The following is a 27,553-nucleotide window of genomic DNA, read 5'->3' as shown; positions in this document are numbered from 1 at the left end:
GATACCATGATTTCTTCAAATGTTTGGATTTTTTTTCACAATACTTATAATCCGATTTTTCAATTCGTTCATGGTTCAAAAATTCCTAAACTCGCAATATCAATTTATGCAATCATAAAATTAAGCCGAGTCAATCTCCTTTTATTACATTCAAATTGTGTTTCATATTTTCCATATGTTCGAAAGATTAAGATTAATTCATTCAGTGTATGAAAGAAAGTATAGAAAAACTAAACACACCACATGCGTTCATCTGCAAAGTATTGATTCTTTCTAAAAAATTGTAATTTTCTCGAATTTATTCTAAAATTGCATTATGTTTCTATGTTACCTATATTTCTTGTGATGAATTTGTCGATTAGTAAAAGTGAATGAACTATGAAAAATAAGTCGATATCTAATAATTTGTTGCTTTAATTCAATTCAATTCAAGTGAAAATTTGAAGGTAATCATGAATGAAATAATACTACCAGAAAGAATAAGTTCATATGAGGATATACTGGAACTTCGTAAGGATATACTGTCCCGTTACAAATCCCTCAAAAAATCAGTACTCTCTACTTTCCAATTTTATCGAGCCCAACAAACTTTCATTCATTTCCAAAACGATGTTCAAGACTTCTTATCCTTATTGGAAGATATCAGTGATGGTGTCCCAAAAGATAATTTGGATAGTTTAGATAATATTCAGGTACGCATTATGTAAATCATCTTATTACCTTGGATAGGTACATCAGATTTTTCTGATATTATTTTAACTTCTAGGCAAAAATATTCAAACATGAAAACATTCAAACTGAATTTGGAGCACGAAAATGTGAAATGGATGCATTGGAACAGCTTGGACTCAAAATGATAAAAGAAAACCACGAAGATTCGGATGAAATAATGGAATTAACATGTAAGAACTCTTAATATCACATTATATCAGGGAACTAATAAAAAATAATTTCATCTATAACATCTCTTCGTGTCCGTGAAGTTAGCACCCACTTTTTCGAAAATGAAAAATTTTTTTTTGCATTCGTTAGTAACTATTTGTAACACAAAAATTTTTGTTTGTACCTCAAGGATATTAGTAAAAAAATAACACATTTCGCTGGAGTGCCAACCTCTCGATTTTTCTCGAAAACAAAATTCAGTTTGAAAGTTCATCGTTAGTAACCTTTAGTAAATTTTTGTTTGTAACCTAACCTATAATGGAAAAATATCACTTTTAGAATGCCAAGTAAGCACCCACTTCTTCAAAATTTCATATTTTTCTTTTGCTTCCGGTAGTACTTCATTAGTAACATAAAAAATTTAGTTTGTAACTTAAACTGTAATAGAAAAATGGCACACCTAAACTGCGAAGTAAGCACCCACTTTTTCGAAAATGAAGAATTTTTTTTTTGCATTCGTAAGTAACTTTTAATATAACCATTTGAATGAAGGTTAAGAGTTCAAGAGTTGCTTTAGCTTATCTTCCCCTTTTCAGGGCAAATGTATGTACATTTGTTGAATAAAGTCGATTCATTATTATTATTATTTGTAACCCCAAAATTTTCGTTTGTAACCTAACCTATAATAGAAAACTAAAACCCCAGAAACGCGAAGTTAGCAATCTCTTTTAAAAAAATTATATATTTCCTTAATTTTTCATATTGGCAAATAGCCTATTTCCGAAATCTTCAATCTTGTATAAATTTTTTCTATCCAATCTAGGCATAATGAAGCGAGAATGGGAAAAATTTCGATCCAGTTTAGATGATCACATCGAAGTCCTCAGACTGAAGAAACAATACATAGAATACTTGCGCAATTTCGATAAACTTGATGCATGGATAGACAAAAAAATGTTTTTTCTTGAACAGAAAATTTTCTTCACTAATCTAGGGGATATCGAAAATTATGTTCACACTATCAATGTGCTGGATAAAAAGGTTGCTAGAATGGATATCGAGGTGGAAGAAATGAAAAGGACTTCAGACTTTTTCATCAAAGATGACTATTCAGAAAGCTACAATGTTTCACAGCGAAAAGAGAAATTGATTGAGAATTGGGCAACACTTCGAGATATCGTCTCCTCAAGAAAATTACAATTGTCTGAATTTATGCGTGTATACAAATTAAAGTGTAAGATAGATCAGTTTATGAGATGGATGGATCTGAAATATGAATATTTTTCCGACTATATCGAAGAATATACAGCAGAACTGAAGACCCTACTGAAACAACAGGATGGTAATATGAAAATTATTTTTTATTTCTTTAATTAATCGAGAAATCAATTGAAGGGATGGAAAAAATTTTAACGAATATGGAATCAAAACTGGATGATATTATTGAAGAACATGATGAATTGGAACCAGTGTATAAGGCTTACTGTGTTGACGGCCTTATCATAGGAAAGAGGGTACTTCTACAAAAATGGCTTGAACTTAAAATCAAAGCAAAGGTAAGAAAGAATAACCGAACCAACTTCTATCACACTTTTCAAAAATATACATAGGCCTACAACTTTGCTTCCGCCGTTTTTTCTGAATTCGAGGCTTTATTGTAAAAAACTGTTCAAACAATTATTTATGATTCAAAGTATTATCCATCGCTGCTAACTACATTCTCCCATCTTTAGTGCAGCGTTCGAATCCAGCGTTGAAAAAACTGAAACGATCCACGAATCGATTTTCTGCGCTTGGCATTATCGTAATGAACCCATATTTTGTCTTCAGTCACAATGCGATGCAGAATTCCTTTCCGTCTTTGCCTTGCACGCAGCTGTTCACAAGCGAACGAACGCTGTTCAACATCTCTCTGCTTCAAATCGTACGGCACCCAATTTCTTGTTTCTGATTCATATCCATGACTTTTGAAATGGCTTGTTGCATCACTCCCAATAATTCTGTCAATTATTGTTGCGTTTGACACGAGTCTTGATCAAGTAATAGGCGAGGGCGTAGAAATGGGGGGGGGGTATTGGGGATCTTCAAGAATTTTTGAAATGTTGATGTCATCAAGGCTGATGAATTTTTTTGTTGAGAATGAGCTATTTACCGACGCCCAGCATGGTTACCTTCAAGGACGCTCAACTCGAGCAGTAATTTTTTGGTTTGTGCAGTACATAATACAACAGCTTGAGCATAATAAAATGTATATTTTTAGATTTGCCCAAAGCATATCATTCAATAGATACAATATATCTCTTACAAAAACTTGAATGTTATGGTGTAAGAGGAAATGCAAGCAAATGGTTAAAATCATTTGTAACAAACAGGAAACAGAGAGTAACTATCACTCAAAATAATGCAACTGCCAAGTCTAAAATATTAATTCGCGCCACAGGAATTGACCAAGGAAGTACACTTGGAGGTATTTTGTTCATTATATATCTTAATGATCTAGGAGTATTATTGTAAAAATTCAAGAATTTGTTGTTAATTATGTTGATGATACCAGTTTATTAGTAAGTGATGTAAATTTCGAAGAACTAACAAGGAAAGCTGGTCAATTATTTCTTTATTCCAAAGCATGGTTTGACCAAAATAAATGAATATTGAATGAAAGTAAATCAAAAGCTATTCTATTTGACACAAGCAGATCACAAAAAGAAAAATCAAATATTATAAGTTGGCCAGGGTACAGTTTTCAGCTATCAGATTGTGTAAAATTTCTGGGAGTACATATTGACCAATTTCTTAATTAGGGTCAACACACTGAGATCCTGTCAATTAAATAAAGTAGAATATGTTTTGCATTGAGATCCATCACTAGATACATGAATGAAAGAACTTTAAAAATAATTCATTTTGGGAATTTTGAAGCAAAATTTCAATTATGGAATAATATTTTGGGGAGAAAATGAAAATTTAAATAAAATATTTTTGATACAAAAAAGGGCTTTCCACATAGTTTTTGAGTTAAATTTTAGGGAATCTTGTAGGGGAAAATTTAGAAATGAAAATATTTTCACAGTCTTTGGTCTATATTTGTTCGAATGTTTGTTGTTTCTGCACAAAAATAGGTACAATTTCACAGAAGAGAATTTAAATATATATAACACAAGATCTTAAGACATAAACTTTCCTGCACATAGGTTAACATTAACAGAGAAATGTCCATCTTACATGAGTATAAGAGCTTTCAATAAGTTGCCTAATCAAAATAAATGTATATCAGATTACAAACTATTCAGGAATAGAATAAAGAATTTATTAGTAATGCTAGAGCCATATAGTCTGGCAGAATATTTCGAAGGGGCGGTATAAGGGCCTGTGAATGTATGACGTCATTTCACTCAAATTTTTTCTTTGTATAACATTGTATTTGCTTATTTGAAATAAAGAAGCATTATCTATCTATCTATCTACCCGCTCTTTCGTCGTCGCCCCTTATTTGCCATTTGTGATTTTTTGAATTCCTCATCCGTTTACACTTACCTCATTGTTTTCGATTTTTATATCATTCTCGTCACAAATTTCAATACTGCAGTTATCGAAGAACTGAACCTGAGTAATTCGCATAAAAAAAATTGTCTGGGCTATGTTGTACAATCTATTGTGTTTCATTCAAATTGCAATTTATTCGTGATATCAGTGTTGAATTGACTTTATCTATACGGTGTTCCTAAATTGGAAAACATTAAGAAAAAAAGCCCTATAACATGAGTCCGCAAACGCTTTGTTTTTGAGATAATGATGTAAAAAATCTCTGGTCCAGTACTACAATCTTTGGTTTATTGTAGTTTTGTCGTATACAAATTATTATAGATGAAATATACAGGGTGGCCATTTGAAAACGAAACAGACGAGATTACAGACGAAATAAAGTTTTTCGATAGAAATGCTCGGACAGGTCGATTTCTGTTTCGAGGGGGACAACTTAAGATGTAGGTTACGGACGCATAGCGCTTCAACCCTTGCTGCTACAACCCCCACCCCCAATTTTTGAATAGGGAAGATGGGGTGAGTGATACCTCAATTTAAAGGTATTTTTATACTGATTTCAGCTCAGTTATTGTTTTTTCATTTTATGCATTAGTTCTCGAAATATTCATGCGTTAGTTAGTTAGGAAGGAAGCCACAGTCATGGTTGTTTTGAAGCTCAAAATGTCGATTTTTCACAAAATACTACAAGTGCCATGAAAACACCACTTCATTTTCAAATACTCAGTTAAGAATATTTCGAGAACTAATGCATAAAATGAAAAAACAATTACTGTGCTGAAATCAGTATAAAAAAACCTTTCAAATGAGGTATCACTCACCCCATCTTCCCTATTCAAAATTTGGGGGTGAGGGTTGTAGTAGCAAGGGTTGAAGCGCTATGCGTCCGTAACCTACATCTTAAGTTGTCCCCCTCGAAACAGAAATCGACCTGTCCGAGCATTTCTATCGAAAAACTTTATTTCGTCTGTAATTTCGTCTGTTTCGTTTTCAAATGGCCACCCTGTATAATAAAATATATGAATTATAAGTACGATATGATGAATACATTAATTATAAGTTTCAGTACTTATTTGCCAAATCTGTAGCAAAGATTAATAAAGATTCGATAATCTGATATAAACATCACATAAAACTGCGACTAGAAAAACATCCTTTTTTTTAATGGAGGGAAATCCACCTTATGGACACCCAACAAATCTCGACAAGTGTAAAACACCTGTCAGCACCTGCTGGGTAGTGTGAAGCGGAAAGGTCCTTCTTTGTGTGACACTGTCCTGTCCTATACAAAAAACACCCCATATCTCTCAAACAAAGCGTTTGCGGGCTCATGTTTACCAGAGTTATTATTCTTTATATTCATCCAAGGAATCTCTCATTTTCCTTCGTAACTCCAATTTAGGAACACCCAGTATAAGGTGAGAACACCAAGAACAATCGAATTTGTAATAAAAAGTGTTTTCGAGTAATGTAGTTCAAACTTCGATATCAAGAGATATGAACGTTGTCGTCAAAAACATTTTTTTCGATTCCCCTTCAAGAAAAAAAAGATCTGCGTCCTTGGTAATGCGTCCAATTCTGCATCTTTGAAAACCTCAAAATCACCGTTCTTGAGAGTTGAAACCACTCTCGACACGGTCTTTCACGAAAAGCGGCCTCACCATATGCATTTGAGAGCATTCGATGAGCCTCAGCCGCTTATTTTTTCATATTAAAACAGAAAATTAGAACCACCCGGAAATGACGAGAATTTGGATTGTAATGCTGTTATGTTTACAAATACCTAAGTTTATTGTATGACATCTACGATCTATTAATTTCGACTACCACTTACCGCTTCAACCATCCATTGCAAAACGGCGGAAGCAAAGTTGTACACTTAATATAGTCGGTGATTATCGAATATTTAAATTGTCTGAAATTCACAGATTATATTCGATTTTGTCTCAATATCTCTATTGGTAATTTCAGAAATATCAAAACTAACTTTGGCTTTCTTTATGCCGGATAAACATGTTTGCTCATATCTGTACTGTCAGAAAAAGAGTTTTGATGACCATTCAGAATTATTCCCAAATAATTGAATGCTGAAATGCTTATAAAAATTTACGAAATTCCAATTGTTTTTTTTTTAGGAACGTGGGAGGAATTTACGAAATTTGTGCAGATGCAACGCATACTTGGAAGAAGTCATAGAGTTAATAGAATGGATGAATGGTTATTATAACATCATTGCTACACAGCGCATAGCACCAAAAACTGATGATCCTGAGATGACATTACAAATTTGTCAAATCTACAGAGATGTTTTCGACATGAGAAAAACAGCTCTGGAACAGGCACCAAAAGTTGGGGAACAAATTTCAGCAATTTTTCCAGAAAGAAGTGATGAAATCGCTGAACTGATAGAAGATGTAGAAACCGGCAGACAGGACATAACCGGTACTTTGAAAGTAGAACTTATCATTTTGCCTAAATGTCTTGTCTTAAATAGTGTGCTCGTCTCAATTAAGAATACAACGTCAAATTCAATAATATCCGTCTGTGCATGATAATTCTCGAACATACTAGAGACTTCAACTTCGTCGTAGGCACAGCATCAAAACATGACGGTTGATTTTGATATTGGATATGATTCGGGTGAATTTAATTCCCATATGAAATTTTGTTGTTTAAATAATTGCAAAAACACCCAGATAGAGCTAAAAATTGAAGATTAGTTGCAAACGAATGTTCATGTCAAATATCATTATTAGTATTTCAGAAAAAAGTCGTAGTAAGCTTTCGATGAGATTTTGTGTGTGTATAGAGTTCATCGATGAAATAAGTTTTCTAAGGATTCAACTATGTAGCTTTCACATGGAAAGATGTAATCAAGTTTTGCTGATAACCTACAAAACCGTATAATATTTTTCGGAGAACGGTTATTTTCTTGATTTCTAATCTTCTTTTTCTTAGGTCTCAAATTATGCACTTTAACAGATATTTATTAGTTTTTTCAAAAATACATACATTAATATTTACCTATAAGAGAACTCAAAAAGTGAGCCTATAATTTCTCTGTCAACCTATATATCAATCATTTGTACAACAGGAAATAACTTCACTATAGCTAACCTCACCCATTAACATTCTTGATCATAGAACAGTTACAAAATTTCGAATAATAATACCCTGTCCAATGGACTAGTTTAGTCATGTTGATAATACTATATTTGACACGATAGAATTAAAATATAGAGCAAAACAGATAAATCAGTGAAAAAATGTTGAAAATTCATCAATAAATGACTGAGAAATAGATTATTTAAATTTACGTATTTTAGCGCGGAACGTCTTTGGTCTCCGACTCGTCTATGACATCACGCCACTTGCCTGTGATCGCTACACCATAAATTACGTTTAGATACTTAGCCGCGCCAAGGCTCTCGCGCCGTTTGTAGTTGTACAGTGTAGTTTTAACTCGAGTTTTGTTTTTATGTCACCATAATGGAAGAAGGCTTCGTGAAAGGACAAAGTTATTTTCACTCAATAACTTATTTCAAACCAACTTACACCTTAGTATTTTTATTATCAGAAATAGACAGCTAGTACTGATAGGTACTTACATCAAAATGATCTTCACACACATATGAAGTAGTTTTAGGTCCAATCAAGTCAGCCTCATTAATTTGCACCACTTCTTCCTTTGATTCATGTCATTTGGTACATAAAAAAACAATTTATTGGGGTTTTTAATTGTCGTGCTTGCACACATAGGCACAATACAATATTTGTAGGATTTTTTTTTATTTCAGCCATCGTGTAACGAACAAAACACGACACGAACGGCACAAGTGATTGTACACCAATGAATTCGTAAGCACTCTGCGAATACTAGTCGCCTCGTTTAAGTGGCGTGACGTCACACACTAGACGCTGCGTATTATGAAATTATTCTTCCAAGCGCAACTTCAAAGTCCCATAACTTTTTCATTTCTAGAGATATTTCAATGATTCTTCCACATTTTTGTTTCATTTTACTTAAATTTTTAGAATTAATCCTCAACAAAAAAATTAAAACTAGTCCATTATATTAATAATATCTTTTTAATCTAGACTCTTATTACACCATACCCTGAACAGGGTATAACAACTCCCTGATAAAATTGTAGATAATACATCTTCTGTTCACAAGAGGTTCGCTTCAATAATGACACCCAAAAATTTTGCCGAATGGACCCATCGATCTATTTTTGAGTCTTAACAGTAAACTTTTATTCATATATTCAGCTGTGTTTTTAAGTGTGAATGCTAATAAAGGCAGTCTTATTAGAACCATTCAGATAAACTATGCAAACGCAATTTTGCCCTTTCCATAGCTCCATTCACGGTTCAGTCAGAATAGCAATGTATACATCTATCTGCATTTGCAAGCATTGTACACCGCACTCTATATCCCGGAACGAAGATCTTAATCCATTAATTTCCACCATATGTACTCTATCTTTCAAATAAGATTCAATCAATTGGTTTACGCTTTTCTTATATATTTAAAATTATTTTACAAACTACGAAAAATATTATTATTCTTGACCGATCTGATGAAATTTTCTAATATAGAATTAATTGAGGAACAAGAAAGCCTTTACCAATCGAGACTGGAGTTCCGAAAACTCAATCGGAAATACGACGAAATGGAAAATTGGCTAAAACAAAAGGAGGCATTCCTAGTTCTTGATGAGGATGTTTTGAATTGCTTCGATAGTGTACAAGAATTGATAGAGGAACACAAGGAATTTGAAATTGTTTTTGATAACGAGGCAAAAAGAATCACATTTCTAGTTGGAGAGGAACCTGAGGTTGAGAAATTGACTGAAATCCAAGATTCAGTGATAAATATAAGAAGAGCATCGGTAAGCGAATCATTTGATCCTTTTCAAATCATCAGGAATCATTCTGAAAAACCAATCAGAGTATATTTTTTTTAGATTACTTCTACATATGAAACTATAAAGGCAAAATCAGATAAGAGATTGCAACACTTGTTGGAGGCATTGAAAGTGCAAATATTTTATGCAGACTGCGATGATATCGATAGATGGATCAACGAAAGGCTCAAAATAGTCACCAATGAAAGTTTCATAGATCCCTCCTGTATAAGTGGGTGTATTGCATCTAATAATCTTATTGTAAATGAATTAGTTGATTACACAAAAATAGTTTATGGATTGGTAGTCAGAGAACGGAGGTTGAAGAATGAAAAACATTTTGCAGCTGGTAAGTCTCTTTCCATTGGGAAAGGAAGAAATATAATATTCTTAAGACTATTTGACAGATTCTATCAAGTGCCTTTTGTAAAAATCGTTTCGAAATAACAAATGAACTATTGTTAAATTCCTACTATAACACTTCATTAAACTTCGTCAATTACTGGGCCTAACCGGTAAAAACTTTTTTAAAAATACGACTTTAGTTTCAACATAGTCACCTTAAAGAGTGATACATGTACGCCAACGCTTCTCCAACTTTTCAAAACTTTTTCTGTTGAAGGATTCGTCTTTGATTTCGAAATAGGCTTCAACTCGGCAATCACTTCTTCATTAGAAGTAATAACCTATTATACCCCACCAGAAGAGTTTCATGCATAAACTAATCAACATTTTTCCAATATTTAGAAACTGTAAGAAAACGAGTGCAAGGAATTCTTGACTGCTGGGAATCTTTGAATCACAAGACACTGGACAGAATATCTAAATTGGAAACAATGCACGAGTTACGAACTTTTCTTCTAGCAACAACAGCATTAGAGCTCCAGCTTAAAGAATACCAGGAAAGGCTAGATCATCAATATATTTTTCATGATGGGGAAATATCGAATATACTGAAAGTAGAACTCAATCTTGAAACTTTAGAACGAGATGTCCGGGTTTCTCATAGACAAATGCATAATATAAAACTAAAAGGAATGTACCTTATCAAAAACGGTTTTAGCAGTGCTCGAACAGTTATGAATAGAATACGTAAATTGAGCAAAACACGCTGGACTCTCACTGATATAATAGAGAAGAAACAGCAGGTTATAAGCGATGCTCGTAAAGAAAGTGAACTATTCATGGATATAGGGGAACAAATGAAATGGATTAATCAGAAAATATATAGTCTCAGTGTATTCCAGACAGGTAAGTGAAATATTGTTGTACAACTTTGCTTCCGCTGTTTTGCAATAGATGGCTGAAACGGTAAGTGGAAGTCAAAATAAATAGAACGTAGATGTCATACAGTAAGCTTGGGTATTTGTAAACATAACGCCATAGAAATATTAGTCGATTTGTGTCTGCATCATGAAGTTATTCTCGATTAAATATGTTGATTTTTTTCTGAATCTTAATGGTTCACGAATATCTTAAATTTATCTGTGTTTATATGTTCATTGAAATTTATCTAATATCTTTTTATATTTTCTTTTTTTTTTGTTCATCAGAATCTGAAAAATAATTCTCATCATTCTTTTCACCCAGTGCATCACGAATTTCTGAATCTGTTGAATTGAGAGAATCATTTTCAAAAAGGTTATCCCTTTCGGCATGCTTTTTATTGGAACTCATGTTATTTTGTGCTTAATCAAATTGTGTGATATTTAAGTTTTCATTTTGTACTAATTTGAAATTCTTTATACAATCCAAACCAATTAAAAAATCATATTTAAAATCTTCATTGTCTACTACAAAAATATCCATAATTTTTTCTATATCATGAATTTTTATAATATATGTTTCTTAATGAATCTGAAGTTTAAAATAGTTTTTAAGGAAGAGTTTGACAAGGTCCATGCAATTACCCTACAGGGGATTATCATCATACAGATGATTACCAAATGCTTCAAATGTTGTCAAAGGAAAATTTTTCATGGTGTTTGTCATCAGAGGCGTGATTGGATCTCTAACTTTAGATTCTAAAACACCCGTAGTCTTGTCATAGAGCCTAAAATATTTTTCAACAACCCTGCAAACACCTATAACCATTTCGCTGGCCTTTTGCAAATTGCCATTGGTTTTTTCCTCTGTAGAGCAGACAAAGACAAATTGTCCACTGAAATATTTGCTCAATTAATGCATTTAAGAACACCTCTGGTGACAAAACCAGAAATATAAGCGACAACATCCTCAACATGCATAGTTAGATTCCATGCTGAACTAGCATGGACGTTATATTTTTTTATATCTATATCCTGGTTTTTTTCATGAATACTAAAAACTCCTCTTTCTCCTTCAAATTTTCTCCAGATTCATTAATGATTAATTTTTTTTCCTGACCCACGATTTGAAATTGACACCTTTCTAAATTTGCTTTGCCAGTATTTGATGATATATTTTATTGTGGAGTAGCCTCTTGTAAGATGCCTCAAATTACCTGGCAGTTAGGTTATTATTATAACCTTCCTTGCTCCTGATGCCACCAAAAAAAAAATTCTGAGTGACCTCGGGAGAGCTTGTAAGTTGAAATATACTTCACGTATTTCTTTTCAATATCATACTCAACATACTTCTTATCTCTCCATAATTATCATTGTCCCCGAAAAGACCGTTTTTCTCTTGCTTGGTAAAATTGAAATATTATTTAATTGTGGACCCTATATGTATATATTAATTTCTTCAATGAATTCTAGAAAAAAATTTACTGTTAACTCAGTAAAAGCTTTTTCGAATCTATATTTGGCGAATTTGTTCCTAGAATTAAGCATATCGAATAAATTAATGAAATTCAGAATAAATTCTGTGGTTTCTTCAGAACCTTAAAATTCGGGGTATTTCAAGTCTTCACATAAAAACTTTATTGCATCACTGACAGTTCTACTCAATGTTTGTGTAGCTAAACGAACTTTCATTTTTTCCCTTGACCATTGCAAGTACCTCAGTCTAAGTTTGGTTGCTGCATGTACCCCTTCTTTATTTCTTAATTTATTTATATATTATATCCTAACATCAGACCACACAAGTCTCATTACAAGGAAAAAAGGTAACATCAAATAATTATATATAATAAATCTCAAGAAGTTATTAGTTGCATGCCAACATTAAACCGAGCCATACAATACAATATAATATAATGGGGTTGCATCACACAGAAAGGTGTATGTGGTATCGCATAACTGATGTGCGAAAAGTACTTTGTACCTCACATAATTAATCGCATTTAGTGTTCAACACTCTACAATTTTGGTAGTAAACACTAAGGTTTGAAGTTAACATACTAAGCTAGGCCTCATGAATTATGAGTGAGCTCAATGATAGGAAAACTTAAAGAGAACAATAAATACATTCTTGTAGTATGATTCGCGGAAAATCTTAAATTGGAAGAAAATATATCTTGGTCAAAATGTCAAGTTGAGAAAGAGAAAAAAAAATATATACATATATTTGATGTAATACCCAAATCAACTAGACGTGACTTTAGTCTCAAATGATAGATAAAGACCCACCTTCACCCAAAAATAATATTCACTGACTCCCACTAATATAAACGAGAGTTTATCTCGCTTTTTCTTTCAATTCAATGGTAAGAAAACTAAAACAAAATAATACAGATATCGACGACATCCGAAACAGGGACAAAATTCATCAATACTCATGAATCGGATTATAAGGATGAACCATTACTTTGAAGAGAAAAATAATCCAGAAGCCGCCTCAAGTGGCAATAAATTTCGACAACGTTTAGCCAAGTGCATGTGTTTTTTAAGCGTCAATAACACGTAAACAGCACTATGAGGGGAATACGCGACATCTGGATCAATGAGAACATTTGATTTTCATACCTTCATTGAACATTAAACAATCTTTGAGTCCTGCTCAAATCAGTGAATGTTACCTGCTATCCCGCTTCAAATTTTCAAGTACCTACTACTTCGATTAGAATTTTGTTAACTTCAACCAGAGAACTTACTGAAGACAATTGAGTAATCATATTTTCCATCTTGGTATCCAAGTTACCGAACTTTTTACATATTTTGTCTATTTGTCCCTCAATATTGAGGTTCAGTTTTGGTAATCATTTATTGGTTAGAAGTTTCACCACGCCCCCATCAATTGTAACAGAATTAGAATTACTTCTAGTTTTCTGACTCGTTTTTGAACTCACTTAGTACTATTTCCATTCACGATTATCTGGCAACAGGGAATCAAATGCTTATTGAATTAATTATCGCGGTGTCCATTGATAAATATACACTATGACATTAGGATCTGAATTCTTGTAGCCAATTCAACCACCTTAATTACTGAAACTATCGAGAGCTCACCCTAACCATGCTCAACCTGGTACCATGACCTTCATTATTTTATTTATTATTCATTCTGAATTTCAACGATTTCATAATTTAAGAACAAAATTCCACTCTATGCTTTTTCGATAAACATCTCTCATGACACTTGTGAAGCAAAACAGTTTCTGACTAATTTCAACATATGACATGCATCTGAAAAAATGAGAATATTTCTTTTTGATATTGGGTCCACAAAAAAAGTTTTCATAATGGAGTGAAATTCACTCCCAATTTCTCTGCCATAGAGATATTTGTTACGGTGCCATCAAAAGTTAGAGAAGTTATAATAATTCCACTTTCACTGATAAATTCTAGGCATTTCTTAACTAGCTCAGTCCTTTCAGTTGCTGAGAGGTCTTTGAGCAGGAAATATCCAATGGGTATTTTTCATGAGCTGTGGATGCACACAAGCATAAATACTAAAACCTCCATCGCTTACGCTTCCGGCAAATTATCAGAAACGAGGTTAGTACCTACATCAATATACCCAGTGAATTTTTTTCCTGTCTACTCCATTTGCTGACTGATAGACATTTCATCCATTACCAAATTGCACATAACAGGATCAGTTGAGTCATTTTTTTTTAAATGATAGCTATCAAAGCCTCTTTGGCTTCCATCGACAGCCTGATACCATTTAGAAATTGTTCCTAAATGTGGAGAACGCCCATTGGAAGTACTCCTTACATAATTGTTAGCTTTCGGAGAATAAAAAGCCAGTGTCAGAGCAAATGTTCTTATACTAGTTTCATATTTTTGCCTGCTTGGTCCTTCCATCATTCCTTAAAAAATATGTCCTGCTAATCCTGCTATTTCAGGGACTGGTGCCTGCAAAAAAATATAACTGAATAAATAGGAAGAAAAGTAGATTGGTAATGAGACTAGAATACAATATTTCCAAAATAATTAATATAAAAATTGATTTTAAAATATGCTCCGACATTTGATAAATAAATGCATGAATTGTACTGAGTGGTGTTGGGAATACGAGATATACACAGCATTATTTTGTCAAGAAATTTCTGTCAGTCAGAAAATCAACTCTTTAAAATGACTTGAATTTAAATTTTTCGAGTTATGACTTCAGTGTTCAAAACAGTGATAAGATTGTGAAGCTCACAAACAATGCACTGATTGAAAAGCAAGAAGTAATTTTCTCAAAGGGTGCAGAGAAATTCACATTTGGTGAACATTAAATAAATACAGATAATGAACTCACTACTATTGCCTGCTGTGAAGCTTCTGTGAGCCGGTATTTTTCATTCAAAGATGACACCAAATTCTTCAAAGTAATGATTCTGCATTCCTGTTGTTTCACTTTTGTTCTTAGGGAACGTATTTTCGTCTTTTGCTGAGAAATCACTCAACACCAGAAAAAAAAAGGAGGAGTCTTGAAAATGTAAAGACTCCTCCTTCTTTTCTCTGGAGTTGAGAAATCGCTACTAGACAAATCGCCAATGTATTCCCTCTTTCTGTAATGAATTAAATAAACCTGAGTATTTTTCAAACAAAAAATTGAAAAAGCACTACTTGAAGTAAGGACCTATTGAGCACTCGTTCATGAATCGTACTTTTGGAGACCACATAACTGTATATAGGTATATATGTGGTCTCCAAAACATTTTTACGAAATGAAACGAGCGATCTGTTCAGTGAACAAGCACTCAAAAAGTTGAAATATATTGTTCATAAATCATCTTATTTATTTTGATATGATATGAACTAAATATTACCTCTTTTTAGTGGGCATTTTATCCTTAGTTGGTTCAAGAAACTTCACCTTATTGCTTGCTTCATTTTCACATTCTGACGTTGAGAGTATGGATGAAGAATTCCTCAGCTCCAGTTTACTCTCATCAGGGTTATAACTTGATGCCCACAATGTTCTAGAAAATTCAGAATAATTAAGGAATATTATCAAATGCCACTATTATTTGATAATATATTTATTGGTCACACACAACACTACAAAAGAAGTTCTTAATTGAAGAATTTTCAATTGAAGAATAAATTTGAAGTTAGATTTCAATAAAATATTGTAGAGATCATAAAAGCTTACTTGTCTTGTTCACTTGGACTGCTTTCCGTCTTTGAGGAGTTATTTATCACTGAAACATTTTGAATATAGGTATAGCTTAAAGTATGTTATGTGTTTATAGGTGATTATGTATTGCAGTTAAAGATTGTAATTACCTTATACTAGAATTTTCAAATAGAGAATGTAAAGGTAATGGATTGGCATCTTGTTTGATGAATCTTTTCCCATTTGTTCTCGTTTGGATATTATTAGGGTCGAACTGATTTGAACAAATGAAAATTATTTTCTTATTTCAGCCATCATCCCAGCAAGGAAGCCCAAATTCGTCTCTTTTCATCGTAATCAAGGAACTTAAATTAAAAAAAATCATCATTTTCTGTTGAACATTTACATTGAAAGCTTCCTTATTAACAGTTTCTGCACCACTGAACATATAAACAACTTGATGCTCTGTTTTAACAACACACTTACCTATGGAACAATAAATTCCGACTAGAATTCCTATCTTTTCAACAAGCTTCACACTTACGAACCATTTTTAATCAAAGATAATATACGAAATAAAATTTGAATAACTTGATGTTGACTCGCAAAATTTTCTGTAATTCTATAACTTGGTTTTTCCAAATATGGCAACTAGTTGTTTCGAAAACCACGAGGCGAGAAAGATATCTTTATCTCTCCTCTTTCAACTCAAGCAGGAAAAAAAGCGGTGCTGTCATAACTCTATCCTGAATTTCTTCCGTCTAATAACCTCTAACATAAAATACCAGAATCGACTATATTCTTTAATATACTCATTAAAAATACAGGGTGTCAATATTTGAAATTATTCGGTCGATTAGTTAAAGAGTTATTGATATGTGAAATTTCACTCATAAGATGAACATCACCCTGTATATCCCAAACGAAGGCACTCAGGCGATTGAAACCGCTTGATACGAATCCTCTATGATGTCCTTAATTCACGGTATCTGTTTGTCGCATTCTTCCCGGGTCGCCCTGTATATCCGAAAAGACTATCTTAATGAAAAATTTCTACCTATTATATCAATTCTGCATTTTAAATGAGAGGAACAATTTTTGTGTCTGATAATAAGCATAAGAGAAACCTACCACATGCGCAGTTTGGCAACATATTTGAATGGACCAGTATATGGTAGTGATACAGTCGACCAGTTCTAAGTTTCAGAAGCGACACTTTCTAATATAAATAAATGGGTCTCTACCAATACAGGTTCCTGCAGACGTTTTAGAAATTCAGTTGAAAAACACCCCCTCTGTTCTTTCGATTCTGCATCTCTGGAAATTATTTCCTGATATACAGGGTGTTCCTAAATGAAATTATTCAACAAATGAGTCATTTTTTAAATGGTACAGCCCTTACAATTTTGCATATTTTCAATGCTCTTCAATATCTCTATCATGATGCAAAATATTAGGGATATTTTCCAAAGGTACGGATCTTATTCAGAAAAAAACTGCAAAATTTCGACGAAACAGTACTTCGGTAAAAGCCCTCTACCGATTTCCAGAAGCGATAGAAATATGAATTTGAGCAGGATTCAGGAACGATGACTAGGCAAATTCTTAGGTTAAAAGAAATTCTTATCAATTCATGTTTCTATCGCTTCTGAAAATCGGTGAAGGGCTTTTACCGAACTACTGTTTCGTCGAAATTTTGCAGTTTTTTTTTAATAAGATCCGTACCGTTGGAAAAATATCCCCAATATTTCGCATCATGATAGAGATATTGGAAAGCATTGAGAATATGTAAAATTATAAGGGGTGTTCCATTTAAAAAATCACTCATTTGTTGAATAATTTTATTTGGGAACACCCTGTATATCAGAAAATAATTTCCAGAGATGCTGAATTGAAAGTACAAATGGAATGCTTTTTAACTGAACTCCTTGAATGTTTGGCAGCTATAGAAGCCTAACGCAGTATTGCAGGACCCTGTATAGTCTAAGGTTTCAACGCTTCAAGAACAGTGATTTCGACGTCGAAGACCAGCATGGCGATGCAAGAGAGAATGTTTTCGAAGATGCAGGATTGGAGGCATTACTTGATCAAGACTCTTGTCAAACGTAACAAGAAGTGGCATGATCATTGTGAGTGACATAACAAGCCATTTCAAAACGCCTGAAAGTCATGGGAATGGTTCAGAATTGGGTGCCGTACGAGTTGAAACCGAGAGATGTTGAACGGCGTTGTGTTTGCTTGTTAACAGATGCTTACTAAGCAAAACGGAAGAGATATCTGCATCGCATTGTGACTGGAGAAGAAAAATGGGCTCATTACGATAATCCCAAGCACATAAATCATTTGGATATCTCGGCCATGCTTTCACGTCGAAGGCCAAATCGAATATTTACGGTTCCAAGGCCATGCTCAGTATTTGGTAGGACCAGCTTGGTTTAGTGTATTATGAGTTGTTGAAAACCACTGAAACAATCACAGGCGATTGTTATCGAACGGAATTGATGCGTTTGAGCCGAGCATTGAAAGACAAACGCAATACAATGAGAGACATGATAAAGTGATTTTACAGTATGACAGTGCTCGACCCCATGTTGCGAAAGTGGTCAATTTATATTTGGGAACGTCGCAATAGGAAGTCCTGTCCCACCCGCAGTATTCTCCAAATGTTGCTCTCTTGGATTATCACTTGTTTCGATCAGTGGCACACGGCCTGGCTGAGCAGCACTTCCGGTTTTATGAAGAAGTAAAAAATTGGATCGATTCGTGGATCGCTTTAAAAGATGACCAGTTTTTTCCACGCGGGATACGTACGCTGCCCGAAAGATGGGAGTAAGTAGTTGTCAGGAATGGACCATACTTTGAATCATAAATGCGAACGAGTTTTTCACAATAAAGCCTCGAATTTTAGAAAAAACGGCGGAAGCAAAGTTGAACGCCCATGTATCTGAATAAAGGTTTGAATAATTTGGTACAGACGAAGCTTTTATCATCAACATATTAATTTCCTTCAGCGTATTTGCGATACCAATAGCTTTTCTAAAGGTATAATATACTCACTACTCATATACTGGCTACCTATTGATCTAATTGAGGGAAGATCGCCGGATCTTTTCTAACTCTCAGAATGTTCTGAATTCTATTCGTCTATTTCAGCAACTATTCTTCAACCCAAAAACTTTTTTTCATCATTATAGAATACCTATTGAAATAATTATAGCAGTGGCTTCTTGTTCTCTATTTCATAGAATATTTTTTAATTGTACCAGTTCACGATGGCCGTTAGGTTTTCGCTTTTTGAAGCATTTTCTTCAAATTCAATCTACCGAATTTAATATATTATGTAGGGTTTTTCATATTTTTATCACCAAGTAAAACCGACAGTTCTAGAACAAAATGTCGCCAGTACCTACGTGAGTAGGCAATCTGAACTCCTGAAATATATCAATTTTTTTTACAGAGCTTGGCTTACTTGATGTCCAACACTTGACTTCTAGATACAAAACTAAAAAAGGTGAAATAATAGCTCGTGAGAAAGAAATATATGCTCTACGTAATATTGGGAAACGAATGATAGCTAAAAATCATTATGATAAAGATGAGATCCTTAAAAATTTAACCATTTGCCTCAAAGCCTGGAATTATTTGAAAAAAAAGAATAGACAGGTATATCATTCGATGAAATTTTTGTCAGGTTTGTAAGTATTGTTCCCCCTTTTTAGTACCAACTGAATCTAGAAGAGGCCAATCGGATCTATAATTATTTTGCTGAAGCTGAATTGCACGATGCAATCATGAAAGAAAAACATTTTGTTCTGAGCAACAAAGATTATGGAACTAATGAAGATTCATCAACTGCATTATTAAGAAGACACGAAGTCTTAATCGATGATTTGAAAGCATTCGGTCGAAAAATCGAAGAATTGAAGAAACAAGCAGATATTTGTAGGGTAGGTTCACTCTTTTTACGATATATGTGACTATTGTGATTAGTTCATTAAATGCTGGAATCGACACCAATCATTTCCATGACTCAATGAAAATTTTGCTGAAAGCGTTCACATTGCACATTGCTTCTTTCACTATTTTCGCTGTTATTTCATTATCAATAGATATCTTGAAGCAAAATTTTAGGGTCTGATAGTACTCGGTAGGATCTTCAAATTATCATTCCTATTTAAAATCAAGGGCTTGTGTTCACCGCCTTCAGGGAGTTGAAATTTTAGGGATGAAGAAAGCGAAAAAGTTGATCCCCTCGAATCAGAAATGACGGGTCCCAGCGATTTTCCACATTTCCATTTAAAAGTCGGAAAATCAAAGTGTAAAGTTTTCGTTGGACCACACTCTATGTTTCTTTGATATAACAATATTTATTTCATTGAAGGAAGAAATAATTAACAATTGTGTAGAATTTTCAGTGTATTTGGTTTATTATTTTCAATAAAAAAACTTTCGAAATCAAAATTCACTTTTATTTTTTTTTAAGCAAACGGAGCTAAAAGTGACTATCACCGATGAGCGAGAAACAGTTGTAGCTGTGGAAAATTATACATCAAGAAATCCAAAAGAACTCACCGTTATGGTAGGAGACTGCCTCACCTTAGTTAACCCTTCTCATGAGGTACTATTTAGTTGAGAAAACCCAAACGAATGACGATCCAGAAAATATCTCGTTTCAGATTTGGTGTAAGGTTGAGAAAGATGGACACCAAGGATATGTGCCTAAGAAGTGTCTATCTAAAATCAAACCTAGAGAAAAAAATTCCATCTGTCCAATTTTGAGCAGACAGATTGAATTGGAAAAGCAGTACAATGAGCTGATAGAATTAACAGAAATACGTAGAAAAAAATTGGTGGATACAGTCACAGCATTTTCTCTCATACGGGAATCTTCAGAAATATCTTCTTGGATTAAGGGTTAGAAATATTAAAGTGAAGAGTAGCTTTAAAAATAATATATCATTGCTCTCTTGTAAGTAAAATAATATTTCAGTGAAAGGAGCATATGTCCTGGAAGGCGATATTGGTGAAAGTGTAGAGGCTGTTGAAATTATGCAAAAAAAATTCAATGATTTTCAGTCAGACCTTGCAGAAATGAAAATAAAGCTTATAGGGATGTTAACAAAAACAGAAAAATTACTGCCCTTGCTTGAAGATGAACTGAGACAGATGGTATCTAATAATACGGAGGTAAAATTGAGTTTTTAATTTTTTTTCATATTAACGATATCTGATATTTTCGCAGGATATGAAATTCAAAATGCAACAACTTCAAGAAATCAGCAGAAACCGAGATTTACAGTTAAGCTCTGCTCATGATCTCCAAAGATTTTACAGGGATCTGGATGAAACTGAAGACTGGATTCAGGAGAAAGATAAAAAACTTGATAATACTGATACTGGCGATAGTTTGAAAACCGTACGAACCTTGCTGAGAAAACACAAAGGCTTGGAGAATGAATTACGTGTCTTACTCTACAGGGTGAGCAATTATACTTCAAATATCATGATATTTAGGTTGATAAATTTACAGTAATGAATCTTCAGAATTTTGTTTTCACTATCCGCTAGTGGGAATTTCCACCAAGTCACTCTGTTTATACGTAAAATCAACTGAAATAATAAAGAATAGAGGTTTTAATTTGTAAATCTTTAGTTTTGATGAATTCGAGTTGTCCAAGTTCATGATCTCCTGATAAACACCCTGTACATTTTTGGAGCAAACTGCAAACAGTTTTATAATTCTACGTATTTGTAGAATCGAAAATGAAAAAGGGTCTTCTGAAAAAAACTTTCTCTGCAGATATATTCGAAAAGAATATGAGTCCTTGTCGTAACCATTTTTTCACAATGATCCCATTAACTCACGAACCATTGAGTCTATACCCAAGGTGAGACATATTACTGAAATTTTCATCAAATAAGTTATCTAATGATGCAATAAAAGCCTCTGCGATTAATGTATATGATAAAATAAACTACATTGTTATTAATAAAATACTGGATGTGCCATTTGAAATAGTTGTCTGCTTCCGGTATAACCAGAAGCTGTGGAGATCTGAAAATATTTTAGAGAGAAAGATCATTGTCTCACATCCAAACATGCAAATTTTCAGCACAAAATTCGTCGATGCTGATTGTCAAATTATCATAATTTAATAAGTTCCATGGCATTTTATGGATATCTGAAATAAATTGCCATAGCAACCATGACATTTTTCTAAAAAAGTGACCTACGTCAAAAAGTACCACAGATAAATGATGACAAGTGGAGTATTTCGAAATCAGAATTTCGTGGAAATTATGACCACTATATAAAAATTAGGCATTCCCACTGGAAAAGATAGGGGGTATCGTGTTTCTCCACTTCTTATGCGCTGAGTGCTGTCGATTCCGACAAAAATTGAATCATTCTTCTAGCCCAAAATTTACAGGAGTTATCGAACGATCAAGCACTATTGAGCATTGACTCACCCTAAATACTGACTCAAAATCTCAACCCAATCAAATCTATTTTTGAATTTTCTATAGTTCCACTATTGTGATTTTACACAGAACTTTAATGAAAAGAGAGAATGATCGGTTCAGAAGAAAAAGGAGTGTTTTGATACAAATATAGGTACCACACTGATCTTCCCACCTCCCAAAATTTTTTCAAATTTTCTTTCAATTTATATTTTGAGAGTTGCAGAGTTTTTTTATTTCAGATAAAAGAACTCGAGAAGACTGCAGATCGGCTCAGCCACAAATATCCTGAGAATGCCGAACAAATAAATTCTAAACTAGAGATAATACACGAGATGTGGAGTGAACTCTCAATGAAGGAAATGAACAGGAAGTATGACCTTACTGATTATTTTGAGCTGTATAAATTTTGTGCAAACTATGATCATATAAAGGCATGGATGGACAGAATGATAGCAGATCTGAACAGCATAATATGCACACAGGAATTTCACAGTGCAGAGATTCTTGTGATAAACTTTGAGGTGAGTTCTATTTAGTTTTAGCGAAACGTACGATAACTTGACTCTTTACTTGCTTGTCCCATGGGATCAGCCTAAGTTTCAGGGTCCGATTATCAGCTAAATTCTTTAATAGGCAAAATTCAGTTGATGGCTATGGATTTAGGCCCTTATAATTCTGTTTTCGCAATTATTGAAAGAATTGATTCGAAAACTAATGTTTGAGCGAATTTTCTGCAGTATTGTATAGATTGTTGAAAAACGATTCGTTTTGTCAACATCCAATTAATCAGAAACTATTCATCAGATTCCACTGAAATTTTGTATGTAGATATACTCACATCGTCAAAAGTCTTGGCCCCTCCTATCAACTCTCAACTTGTTGAATATAACATGACAATTTTTGTATGTGGAATCGTCACTTCCTTATCACTTAAATGAAAACAATAAATTATCAAAAATGTTCCTTGTTCGGGAGAATACAGTGTATTCGAAGTTAATAAGTTTTCAGCGGATAACGAAAGTTGTAATATTGAGTATATTCCGTGAAAAATTCCGGGACATCCAGTTTCTCATTTTGACCGTGCAAGAATAGTATTCCTACATCAATAAGCTTTATCGAACCACCAGATTGCGCAATGTTTGAATATTTCCCGGACTTCAGAAGGCGCATAGGGGCTCTCTTCATGGAACAGGCAGCGTTACCTGGAGACTGATGCATGGATGACCCAGATCAATGCCTGCAGGGGAACATTATTATATTATATTGCAAATTTCACTCGAAGGAATCGAACGGAATCTGCACTTCGAAGTCATTTTTTGAGGACCTATAGACGGGTAGTCTCAACCAGTACCATGAGATAATGGTTACATTCCTCAAATTTGAGGACAAGAAAACCTTTGAGAGTATTTCGGTTATCACCTGGACATAGAGCAACCCGTCGGAAATTGGCAGAACACCACCAAGACTGGCTTTTGCCACCATGGCGTAACGTACTTTCATCGGACGAGTCACGATTCCGTTTATAAAGTGATAGTCGACGAGAAAGGGTTTGGAAAGGTCCAGGCAGACTAGAGCGACTCAATTTCGCCCGGGAAGTTGTAGCTTTTCAAGGCGGATCGATAATGTGCTGAGGTGTATAATATTCGGTCGCCGTAGCCCTCTTATTATAGTTGAACGAACAATGGCAGAAAACATTATTGAACAAATCATTTAATAATCAAAAATAGATAATCCGTAAATTGAGATTTTTTTATTTTGTCTCATTCCACATGAAACAAACAAAGATTTTTTTATCAAATATATTGCAGTTCAAATAAAGGAAAATATTCATCTGATTTCCATACATAGATTGTTTATTTCTTGAGAAATCTAGGGGGCAAGACTTTTGACGAACTGTCATTCATCAATGGAGTAATATCTAAAATTCAGACTGCCTCGGTAGTACAGTGAACTGAAAAGTCGACTGTGGTTCCGAAGATACCGGGTTCGAATCCTGGATGTTGTACATGTCTGGTGATGGTTAGGTTAGAGGCTAATGACCGTAGCAGTCGATGCCTTCAACAAAATGAAAAAACTGTAAAATTCAACTATGTATATCATAAGACAAAAAAATGCAACACCTAGAAGGTTTTTTGATCAAACTTGATAGAAATGTTTCACTGGTTGTAATTGTTTAAAACGTCATTAATTCAAAATAATCTAGGAGTGATGACGTTTTACTTGTCACATTCGAACTTTCATGATATGTCATTTTACAAATTAAATAAGTAATTATAATAACGGTTTTAGGTAAAATTCCAACAGAAAAGCACATCAATACAAGATTTAACAAGCGTGCAACATTCCTTGAAATCTTTTTTTTTTTGTTAATAACATATATGAATTCATTTACAGGGGATCGTCTCAGAAATTGAAAAATTCAAACCCAACATCGAAGTTCTTCAAGAGTATGGAGAAACTCTCATCAATTACAATCAAAAAGTCGACAACGATGTCCAAGTCAAACTAGATATGTTAAATCAATACTGCGAGCTGTTAGAACAATTGAAAAATTCCAAATATGAATTGGTTCAGCAGAATCTTGTAATAAATACGTTTCTTCGACAATGTGAAAATTTGGAATATTGGTTGACTGATAAGGAAGCACTTCTGAACACTTCTGATGATAATGATAAACTCATCACTATGCACAAAAAAATGGAAGAATCCCTAAACAAGAAAGTGAGTCTATAAAAAAAATAAAAAAAATTCAATTCCAATTTTAGTTCACTCACTCTTGTTAAGTTTTGATCAGAGTTCGGGGAACTGATCGGCGGACACTTTTCAACACTTGAGTTGAAAAGTGGCCGCCTATGGTTTATGACTGTTTTGCTGTTTATGATTGTTGGCTCTGGCCAAGCGTTTTTATAGACTAGTTCAAGTGACTTTGGATATACTATACAGTTACAGTTCAGTAAGTTTCACAGTTATATTCAGATAGTATAGTTCGTCGTTGCTCTCACTCCTTGAGACACAGTGTTCAGCTTGCACATTTCAAGTTAGTTAAATCTTGAAGAAATAAAATAATTGCAATGAAAATTGAATCACTTCTCTCATTTATAGGAAATAGAATTCATAGTTATGGAACAAGACATGCGTAAACTGTTATATTCTGGTTATGATGATATAGAAAGAGTACTTAAAAGAACTACAAAAATATCTGCTCGCTGGAAAAATTTGAGAGCCTGTCATTCAAAGAAACGTTTGCAACTAAAGGAAACTCAAACTCTACAACAATTTTCCCTAGAAGCGGACGAAATTGAATATTGGATTGACGAGAAACTTCAACAAGCCACTCAAGAAAATTACAGAGATACGGTTAACATTAAATCCAAATTGTTGAAGCATCAGGTTAGTCGAATAGATGTTCAGTAACAACACAAAATTCTCAATCAAATAAAACCATGTTATTCACTTTCCAAAATCCTTGGGTTATTGATTTCAAGCCCCCTGAATTGATGAACCGATTCTACACAGGCGTACAACTCTGCTTCCGCAGTTTTTTCTCAAAATTTGAGGCTTTATTGTGAAAAAACTAGTTATACAATTATGATTCGGCAGCGTACGAATCCCGCGTTGAAAAACTGGTCATTCGATGCGCCTCTGCCGCAGATTTATTTATATGAAAGCAGAAAATTAAAACCTCCAGCAAATAACATGCTCGTAAGCATGTTTAATCAAGAGTAACTTTATGATGCAGACACAAATCGACTAACATTTCGATGGCGTTATGTTTACAAATACCTAAGCTTATTGTATGACATCTACGATCTATTTATTTCGACTACCACTTACCTCTACAGCCACATGTTGCAAAACGGTGGAAGCAAAGCTGTACACTTAAAAGTACCAATTATGTGACAATTTCAGAAAGTTTTCATCACAGATTGCATTTTTCAGGCGTTCGAAGCTGAAATTGAATCTAACACTAGACGCGTTATGGAAGTTTTGGGCAATGGTCGTCATTTAATATATAACGAAGAATCTGAAAAGTTAAAGCAAGCAGTTCGTGAACGCTTGGGGAATATTTCTAGGCAGTGGGATTACCTTCAAGAAAAGACCAAGGAAAAGAGTGAAAAACTCAAGGAAGTTTCTAAACAATATGATCATATAATGGGCATCAAATATATCAACTTTTGGATGGGTGATATTGAGACCCTTTTGATAAATCAGGACATAGGGAAAGGCCTAAATGCTGTGAAGAACTTGTTAGGACAACATAAGGTCATTGAGGAAGATATAGCAGCCCATTGGATAAAAATTAAAGGTTTGTGGTCAATATCAATGTTGTACTGATGAGGAATCATTATTTCAATCTTCACTTCTTTTATTGAACTAGTATGAAAAATCGAAATCGAAATACCTACTACGTGACCTGTCGATCCAAATTGTCGGTTTTCAGATCGTCTCTTTTCTCTCAGCGATCGTCAGGTTGAGATCTTCAGTCTAGAGCGGGATCGTCCAATCTAAACGACAGTCCTGAATTTCAAACCATTCGGAATTCTATCCGTTGAAAATGAACGGAGTATTCAGTTTCAGACATCTTCAGATCCAATCGACAGTTCTGGATCGACGGGTTTCATCTTTCTTTGTAAATATTCCCCAAAAATCATAACGATAATAGTATTTTAAAATCAGATTTGGAAAAGGAAGCCGACAAAATATTCACCAGCGATAGTATTTTTGACATCGTATCGATTAAAGAAGAACACGAAAATATGGTTCTCCGTTACAGAAGAATTGAGGAATTAGCATCTCAAAGAAAGGCGCGATTGAAGGAAAAAGATGCGCTTTCCCAATTTTTCGAAGTAATTGCCGATAAAGAGGCTTGGATGAAGTGAGTTTTCCAATTTTTTAAACTCAACATGTGTGGAGACTTCAGCTTGTTTACAAATTCGATGTTTTTCAGGGAAACTGCTCTGAGAATCGATGAAAAAAATCAACCGAAATTCAAATGCGACAAAACACAACCGACGTTTAGATTTCAAACATAAGATTAGAACAAATGAAGGGAATTCCTATATCTGGTTTTATTCATACAATTAACCCAATTACAACAAATTATTTATGTATTTTTTTATGTTATTTTTTATATTGTAAGCATTTTTTTTATGTGTGATGTATTTTATATTGTAAGCATTTTTTTCATGTTTCTCTGGCTATCAAAATGATAGTTCGCTGTTCCTCTTGATCAAATATATAATTACAGTATGCATTTTTTTGCTGAATGTCTGAATTACTTTCCTTGTAGATTAGTAACCATGAAGTGTATCAGACCACATGATTTTCGTGGAGAGATA

General features: G+C 33.8%; 1 protein-coding gene across 1 annotated transcript; it reads left to right on the top strand.

Annotated features, from left to right (window-relative positions):
• The first annotated feature begins 209 nt into the window (after nucleotides 1-209).
• Nucleotides 210-27,463, top strand: LOC123685855 (spectrin alpha chain-like). Its single transcript, XM_045625711.1, has 20 exons — nucleotides 210-692; nucleotides 767-902; nucleotides 1,706-2,224; nucleotides 2,278-2,438; nucleotides 6,558-6,864; nucleotides 9,025-9,317; nucleotides 9,393-9,681; nucleotides 10,080-10,583; nucleotides 19,207-19,412; nucleotides 19,469-19,696; nucleotides 20,233-20,367; nucleotides 20,426-20,663; nucleotides 20,740-20,936; nucleotides 20,992-21,228; nucleotides 22,454-22,735; nucleotides 24,609-24,935; nucleotides 25,317-25,604; nucleotides 26,154-26,520; nucleotides 26,892-27,090; nucleotides 27,163-27,463. Exons 1-20 carry the CDS (start codon nucleotides 453-455, stop codon nucleotides 27,245-27,247), a joined length of 5,238 nt encoding a protein of 1,745 aa, XP_045481667.1. The 5' UTR covers nucleotides 210-452; the 3' UTR covers nucleotides 27,248-27,463.
• The last annotated feature ends 90 nt before the right edge of the window (nucleotides 27,464-27,553 follow it).

Source organism: Harmonia axyridis, chromosome X (genome assembly GCF_914767665.1).
Source record: "Harmonia axyridis chromosome X, icHarAxyr1.1, whole genome shotgun sequence".
NCBI lineage: Eukaryota > Metazoa > Arthropoda > Insecta > Coleoptera > Coccinellidae > Harmonia > Harmonia axyridis.
This window is presented reverse-complemented; position numbering and strand designations above follow the sequence as displayed.

Coding starts and splice junctions, on each gene's coding strand:
- LOC123685855 (XM_045625711.1), top strand. CDS start 453: ATGAATGAAATAATACTACCAGAAAGAATAAGTTCATATGAGGATATA. Junction 693..766: donor ATAGTTTAGATAATATTCAG/GTACGCATTATG, acceptor TTTAACTTCTAG/GCAAAAATATTCAAACATGA. Junction 2,439..6,557: donor AACTTAAAATCAAAGCAAAG/GTAAGAAAGAAT, acceptor TTTTTTTTTTAG/GAACGTGGGAGGAATTTACG.